The sequence below is a fragment of the Meleagris gallopavo genome, chromosome 10 (assembly GCF_000146605.3).
Source record: "Meleagris gallopavo isolate NT-WF06-2002-E0010 breed Aviagen turkey brand Nicholas breeding stock chromosome 10, Turkey_5.1, whole genome shotgun sequence".
NCBI classification, from domain to species: domain Eukaryota; kingdom Metazoa; phylum Chordata; class Aves; order Galliformes; family Phasianidae; genus Meleagris; species Meleagris gallopavo.
Window position 1 is genome coordinate 28,043,348 of NC_015020.2, and position 8,919 is coordinate 28,052,266.

At 38.0% G+C, this 8,919-nt stretch overlaps 1 protein-coding gene across 1 annotated transcript in view; it reads left to right on the forward strand.

Annotated features, from left to right (window-relative positions):
- Window positions 1–2,881: 2,881 nt before the first annotated feature.
- The window catches only part of LOC104912512 (GPI-anchor transamidase-like), a 73,372-nt gene continuing 67,334 nt past the window's right edge, over window positions 2,882–8,919 (forward strand). Inside the window, exon 1 of the mRNA XM_010716333.1 lies at window positions 2,882–2,887. Within this exon, the coding sequence (XP_010714635.1) occupies window positions 2,882–2,887 (6 nt within the window). The remainder of the gene's footprint in view (window positions 2,888–8,919) is intronic.

Below are 8,919 nucleotides of genomic sequence, written 5' to 3' on the forward strand. Positions count from 1 at the left end.
AAAAAAAAGAAAGAGAGAGAATGGAGAACTACCACAGAATATATTTCAGTATTACTATCCCTTAAGATAGCCCCTAGAAGTCACTGATGGATTTGGTATTGACTCCAGGATGTCAGAATCCAATTCAAACCATGTTCATTTAATAAATTCTAATAAAGTACAAGATGAAAGCGCTGTCTGCATTTCTGGAATGCCTAATGTTATGTTCACCACATCAGACCACCTGACATTCAGGCTGAAAACCAAGATAACCCTGAGGAAGAAGCAGTCATTAACATTCCAGAACACATCACTGCTACTGAAAGAGTGGGTAGCTTGGAAAAAAATCACTGAATTTTAGAGAATCATCTTACAAGAGATACAGCAAGGAATATGGATCCATATGCGTGCCTACCTGGAGGAGAACAACTAAACTACCTATAGGCCAACAGGTTTTCAAGGAGTCACAAGATAAGGCTTTGCAAATGGGCTAGGAGAAAAAGCAAGTTTAAGACTAATTCCTCAAGTGATGATTTAGTTTTCTATAACCTCGTAGACATGCTAAATTCAAGAAAGTATTAAAAATCATTAATGCTATATAACCCTAGCATTACTGATTGTCCTTCCAATTGTTTGTTGCTCTGCCGTACCTTCTACCACGAATCACTTAGGTGATACATGTTAAATCCTACGGAATGCTGCTTCACTACCTACAGCAGCACTGAGTTATTTCCTACAGTAAGACTCAAAGTTAGTAGAATAAACTCATGGCAGTACACACAGGCCATCCCATCATCATAACCCTCTATAAACACACAGATGCTTTATATATGTGGTCAGGACAAAATGAGGGACAGGAAGAGAAGGAAAGACATGACACGACACATGATGTACCTATCTGAAATGCTCCTACAGCAAATCATTTAATTCTAAGTACTAATTTACCAGCAGTTTTAAGGGTAACTGCGTACACACAAAAATATATTTCTGGTAATAAATGCTTAGCAGCTTTAAATAACCAAAGCATTACAACAAATGAGCATGGTGAATAGTCAAATATCCATTTCTCACTGACTTCAATGGGACTCAATATACTGTATCTGATAAATTGTACTGCCCAACTAACACAACACACATGGCACTACATGAATAATAATGGATATTTCTTAAAAAAAAAAAAAAACAACCTCATAATTATATAAAAAGTACTTCGTGTTTCATATTGATTTTAGGGCACACATAATACGTTCTGTCCCATTAGAATCAATGAGGAGTGAAAACACAATTACTGAAAATAATTTTGATTAAGATAAACATGATTGACCTTCTAGCCTTTTTCCAAGTTTTCGATAAAATGGGCTGAGAAACAAATTTAAGATGACATATTACATTTAAGTGCAGTACAAAGAGGTAAGAAGACTTGTGACATCCACAAACAAGGCATAGACCTACAAACCAGTGAGCAAAACCACTCAGGTGAATAACGAATACACGAAGAGTTGATCTGACATGTATTTCTTACTACTCGCTTCTTGTCTGTCTCCCGTCAAGCTTAGTTTTCTATTTAAATCAAACACTGAAATCATCATCATCACTTTTCTCCCAAAAACTGGAACTTAGATTCTATAGCATTTGCTTAATCTTCTGGAAAACAGCATTAACAGAAGCAAAGGCAATTATATCAGAATATCACATAAATGGATTTTACAGACTCTTGCAAAAACTACATAGATGAACTCATCAGTCAAATTTAAACGCTTGAGTAAAATGATAATGCTACTTACTAAACAGGCCCAGGAAGAGCTGACAGACTCTGTAGTGAGTAGCAACACACACCTGAGAATAATCGCAAACAGCACAGCTAAAAACAAAACAAGAGTCATAAACTTCACTCAGAGAGTAGGAAGACAAACAGCATAAAGAATATTGACAGAAAGGCAAATTCCAAACAGTAAAAATCATCAACATGTTGTTTTGTAGTTATATCAGGAATACAGTAATGCAAACTACTAAGCTCCCTCATGCAGGACACGGGGAAATTAATTTTTGAAAGCAGAGTCTTCCATTGTCTTCCAGAAGGCAAATACTGAATAAGTGCAACTGTTCTGTTACCTCCAAAGAAATATTTTCCTTCCTATTTCTACAAACTTAATCATGTCTCCTCTGCCTCTTGCTTTTTTAAAGCACCCTGGCGCTGTGGGGTGGTTCTTTCAAACTAATGAGATTAGAGACTTTCATTATCACTGTCTACTTGTAAAAAGGGAAAATGTGTCTCACCAGACTTCAGAGCTGAGATTTTCAGCATTATGTATCTTGATGGTATATTCCAACCGAGTGCACAGCAACAGACTGCACTGAGATGCAATGAGATGAGAAAATGACACAGAAATTTATTTTTTTTCTAAAAAGTCACACTGAGATGATATAGAATATCCAATTGGCATTTTTGAACCAATTGTCCTCCCAGTACAGGATTTAATCTTTACTGAAAAAAAGAGCATCTCACATCTCTGTCTTCAAAACAAACATTGCCTTGTGTTCCACTTCAGCACTGGCATCACCAAATAATTTGAGGTAAACACAGCTGCAATGTGACTAAGAGATTACTTATATTTTCAGCACTGGACTTCAAATCACAACCTTTTTCTTTTTGCACACCAGATTTACCATGTATCACAAACTGCACATGAATTACATATCTCATCTGTACCCCATCCCATCACCATCTATTCATGTATTCTCACTTTTACAGCAAGTAACAAGATGAACTATTCTGAAAACCAAACCCAAACACGCACATCTGAGCCATTCCAAAAACTTTATCGTGGAGAAAATACTGAACCTAGCGTGCCCTTCTCTGAGATCTTCCAAACTGGTGAATTCATCACTGGATTAAATGGCAATGGAGGTAAAAGATGTCTGCTACTTTTGCTGTTAGATCTGTTACATGGAATAAAATAAGAACTGACACCACTGAACCATGCTACAAAAAGAAATAAGGCAATCACATGCAAAATACAGACACTTGGTTGTGATGTTCTCCAGTTTCCCAGAGATAAGAATGTTTTGCCTGGGTTTAGTGCCTACATTCAGTTAGGCAACTTTGTATAACATCCTTGACAGAAAAATGAAAACATCTTATTTATTTCACTACCCTATTTCATGGCTGTGAGTCAGTCTCCTTAAACAAGTAAGAATTTGCTGTCTTTCACTGAACAACCAAAACAGGCAGCAGGTCCAGCAAGTAAGGGTAAAGACATGAAAGGAATTCACATCTGTTCATGTCTGTTCCAGCTAGGCAGACTGTACCTTTCAGTGAGCTACCAGGATCCTCCTGCTCAGCCGCCGGCCAAGAAACAGAGAACTCCCAAGCAAACAGCGTGGGTTGTCTTTCAGCCTAAGCAGCCCTGTGGATCATTATGGACACATAGACTGCCTAGCTTATAATGAAATTATCACTTGGAATTTCATTTTTCAGCTTTAAAATGAGAATCATCACATCGATTCATTTTTCTCCTCAAGAGCTCAAAGCACTTTAGGAAGAGTTAGCAAATGCTCAAGTGTATCACATTAAAGGAATAATCAATAGCATGGGACTGTCTGCTTGTCCTATGTTTGAAAGTACCTGGCACCCCAGAGCCTGCTCTGCAAGAACGCTTAAAGGAATAACGTTGACATAAATGAACACCAAATTGCATAACTGTATCCTGTGTGCACTGCCCTCAGAGCCAATCAGTTCACCACCAGGAACAACAGCAAGGGTTGTTTGTAGCAGTCTATTTCTTGTGTGGCCTTGAATAAACAAGTTCTCACATAGAGCCATGCTATTTTCATATTTTATTGAGAAAGCAAAACATCACTCACTAAAGCCAAATTATAACTTGCCTTCTTTAAGTGCAGTTTTTAATACAAAGGATACATAGGAGAGAATAAAGCTGGGGAAGGCATGGAGCTGCTCTAACTCCCCCAGCATCCAAGAGCGACAGAGTCCCATTCCAGAAGCATTTGGCTGTTTCAATCTCTCTCTGTCTCAACTAAACCTAAATTCATCTTCAGTGTTGTAGTACTTACAAATGGAATACTTGAAACACTGTGTCTCTCAAAAAAGCATACAGAGGTATAGCAAGGCACTGCACTTCTGCATCCATAAAAGGTTTCTCCAACTACACCTCTGGTTTCAAGTTGAATGACACACCTTCAAACTCATCAGACAAATGGTACTTTTATTTGCTTTCCCAGCCTTTTTTATTTCATACAAGTGCTCTTCTCCATTTCCTGAGATTTGGAATAACATATTTAAAAGGCATTCAGGACTCACATTAACATCTAACCAGCAGCAAAAACTGTCACTTCTATTTTAGCCCTCTTAGCTCCCCAATTACGAAGTTCTATTAACTGAAAGTCAGCACCAGTTCACAAAGATAATCAAGACAAAAGGTCAGTGGTCTATGAAAGGTAATTCTGGCCTTTTGGAGCACCGCTGGGACTTGAGCTTCAAGAAAAGGTAGAGTGCTCCTCATTAATGTAATCCTAGCACCACTCATAAAACCATACAAATTTCCTCACATCTGCGGATACCCTATGAAACATCAGCCCTCTAGGAGGAATTCCATATAAATGATCATTGCGCAGATATCCAGCTACCATCAGAATAACATACTGCAATCATCACTGCCAACATCTGTATTTTAATAAAACCTAGAACTGTTAATAGAAAAACAAATGCCAATTTCTACTGCTGCCACCCTCTAACATCGGAAATCCTAAAGCAACGTTTCAAAATAGCATTGTTAGATTCCCCACTCCTGTTCAGTATAAGTACCAACGCTGCTGTTTCTGCTGTTAGCATTCTGAGTGCTTGGGCTCCTTCAATAATGAGACCTATAAGCAAACATATTTAGAAAGATTCAGGAAGTACTGGGGACTTAAAACTTATTAGCCCAACTCTTCAGACTTCCACTCTTTTCCCTAAGCAGCATGAATCTGACAGAGAGGAGTGGACTTCACATGAATATTTACCAGTCTGTCTTCAAATTGTATCAATCTACAGATTTCAGCCCAGAGAGGCACTCTGGTGACCAGACCTGGTGCTGGGCTGTCAGGTCTGAGCCCACAACACCGGCAGTTTTGCTGAGAACAATCAATTGGGCAACAAACTTGGGTGCTAGCCCTGCTTCTGCTATTTCCAGGGGAGAATTCCACAAAGTCTTAGCAGAAACATGACTGAGCTCTTTGAATGATGACATTTCATTCACAGCATTTTCTGGCCCTGTGTGCCTCTTCCCCACCCTGCAAAGCAGCACTTCGGAACCATTCAATGCTACTCTTCTGCTCTCCTAAGAAATGCTAGGAGATTGAAAGTAACATAAGTATCTGTACACATGTGACCATTAAGAGGTGCACAAGAAGTGATGGATTACAAAGGAAAAAAAAAAAAAAGTCATTTGAGGCTGCCTTCCCTGACAAGAGTCTCAACATCACTTGATGGATTATTTGTCAGAGTTCACCATTTGCGAGTCATGTAGCTAGCCTAAGCTACAACGCTGTGGCAGGAATAAGTGTATTTCAGCATCTAATCAGAATGGTCTGGTTCATACACCTTTACTCTGAAAGCAGCACAGTGTAGCTTTTATTGCAGTTTTATTATCCATGATAACAGAATTCACTACTTGAAATTCTTTCCTCCAACATTCCTATTTTGAATGAGAAGATCAGAATTGTCTTATCTTCATTTTCACCCACAGAAAGGAAAGAGAAAAATATTTACACCTAATCCACAGAAGGCAAAGAAAACTAAGGTCACTTTGATTTCAGTTGCTTAATGTTACGCCTGAGAAAAGACTTGAATTTTTTTCGGAAGATGATACTCTCTAATCCCACATTTCTGTACCAAGTATCTCACCCCTGCTATGTAGAGAATACTTATACTTTTCGTATCTGTATTCTTGCATTTGTAACCCATTGTACTTGCTCTTTACACCCTGCAAATGTTAGGCACAGGAAACTGAGGGCTATCTAAACACTGAGTCTTCGGTGGATGCCCTCCTTTACCACTTTCACTTACAACATCAAGCACCCCACAAGCAATTTGTCTGCAACTCCACAACTTGGGAAACTCTGGATTAGCATTCATACAGAGGTCAAGGACAGAGTTGGCAATATAAAGATTGCTTCTAATTTTGATCTTAAAGAAGATCTATACAGGCATATTGCAAGAATTTTCCTGTTCTTCCCAAATTGTTCCTGTTTCATAGGATTGTGATAGACTCTAGACTCTAATACTGTCAGTCAGGTACTTTATGGTACTTTATGCAATCACAGTATTTATATTCAGCTGTGTTTCAAATCACCTTCTCTGTTGGTCTCCTGAAGTTGTGCAAGATTTTGTTTTTCTTTACACTAAAAGATGAAAGGATTACTCGAATATGCAAAGAGTAAATGTTTAACAATCTGAGATATGTGCTGTCATAACTCTTCTCCCCAACACTGAAACTTACTTATTTGATCATTAAACATAATGTATCTTGACATAATGTCATATAATAGTTCCCAAATCCACAATATAAAATATATACCAAATATTTTTAAGGTGTATGACATTAACAAACTTTGTAGAAACAGCTGGTATTGATCTGATGAATACACTGCTTCTCACAGGACCTCAAAGAACCAAGGGTGCCTATATTTGCATGCCACATTAAAGTTTATTACTGCCCAAAATACTGTGCAGCCGTGCTGCACACATCAAGTACCATGCTCAAAAGAGTTAACCTGCCTGAAGTCACTATAGTTGTTGCCAAACATGTGGTTCAACACGCTCTGAAAATCAGGTCATTTATTTACATGACCATGTAGTAATGTGGAGTGAGGGCTCAGCATCACCGCAGACAACACCATGGCAGCACATGAATGCCTAAACCAAAAAGCATGGTTTCCAAAAGCCTCGTTCAGCTATTATCGAAACCTGTGCCCAGGTCCACCCTTCCTGCTTAAGTGACCACAACCCAGCAGTGAGCAGGTCGTGCTGCTTCCTGAACAGTTGACATAGATACATACAATGAAGGAGCTGGAGGGGGCTGAGGGACATAATTTGATGAAATACATGAGGAGGCCTCTTTGGAAAATTACAAAGTAACACTGCCATCTTCAATTTATGCAGCAAAACTTTTTAAAACACATACTTCAATAGTTTCTGAAACTGGAACTCATAACCCATCGCAGTCATCCCCAGCTCAAGACTACAATTGCTTTCTCTTCTGTTACTGCTTAACTGGACTAAGCCACCCTCCATCATGATTCCGACCAAAAGAAATCCACACTGAAATTGCACTTCAGTACTTTTCTGTTGGGCAGTTCTCAGGTAGAACAGGTATCTTGAATCCATTTTCAGCTGCATAACTCTTCCAATCCACTGTATATAATCTCAGAGCTATATAGAACAAGGTCTGAAATTTCAGTTCCAAGTCAAGCATGACAGTAGGTGTCTCACATGATTACTGAGGACCTACTCTGAGGTTGAGTCCCTTCAGTTTTCAACACTTGAGCACTTTTCAAACTCCTGTCTGAAATTCCTATCTGGACACTCAAAGGTCAAAACTATGGTTTGAACCTTCTTATGTTTCACTATCCCCTTATGTAATAAGGAATTAATACTCCCATACTTTAAAGCAGAAGTTTCCATTTAATGTTTCTGTGGCACTTGGAGACCCTCAGAAGGAAGGCGATATAAGTACAAAGTATTATTATTTAATGAGTTAAGGGAAAGAACCTCTTGTTTCGGAAAATGGGAAGGTTTTATGTGTGTAAAATACAAAAAGAGCCACTAGAAACTATATTTGAAGGAGAATGACATAGAAAATTCTTACTTGTTGAGGGTTTCTTTTGCTATTATTTCTAAAAACATAGCCTGATTAGCAAAGTCCTATTTAGGCAGCTACCATGTTTAAAAGCCTATCTGTAGCAATTTTAGCAAATGCTTCAACATTCAACCTGTATCACATCATTGGATACTGTAGTACATCTTTTAAGGATCGTATGTACATGCACAAATTGCACTATTAGGCTATTTTGAGATAATTACTTTAAAAATTCCTCTTTGTAAGTTTTGGCTAACACAACACCACAGGACATAAATCCACAGTGAAATCTAAACATTCAATCCCTACAACACAACAGCGTGACTACTTAGAACCAGTTTTATACCTTGCTAAACTTCCAGCTTCACCACTCTTCATACACTTTCATTCAAGTCTAGATATGCTGCAACTACAGTACATTTCTTTTTTGTGACTTAATGTTATAATTTGAAAAGAAAATGTAAGAGTAATTACTGATGTAATAAAACATGAACATACTGTAGACAACTCAGTAGAATTTTAATTAGGAAATGCAGGTTTTCACAGTTTCCCTTGTCCTCCTTTCAATGAGCTTTCAGCCATAGCACATCTTATTTTCATGAATTTAGTATTTTGAATGCTGTCAACTTTGTCTACATTTTCACAAGCATAAACACAAAGCAAATTATGATGCTGCTAAATAAGGGCTTGAAATGCAAGCTTCTTATAGAAATACGTATGCCTAACACAGCCTCTCCTTCTACTGATTGATCGCTCTGTGCAAAAATACGAAGGCGTAAATACTAGGAGAGTTGATTCTTCTTAATTTTTTTTGCACTTAGACATGGCCTCAGTCTAAAGAAGGATCTAACCAGAGCCTGACAGTTAAAGATTAACAGTCGTGCCATACCAGCAGGCTTGACAAAGGAGCTTAACTTAATCCTTAAGGCAGTATAAGATGTCTTACGTGTATTACTGGGTAGGAGCACAGCTTTAATAAACACAGTGTAATGTAATTGTCAGTAGTTTTACTGATGTAAAATATGAAACAAAACAACTAGAAAAAAAGACACGTATTTGTTTTCCAAGGGAAACAAAAAGGAAC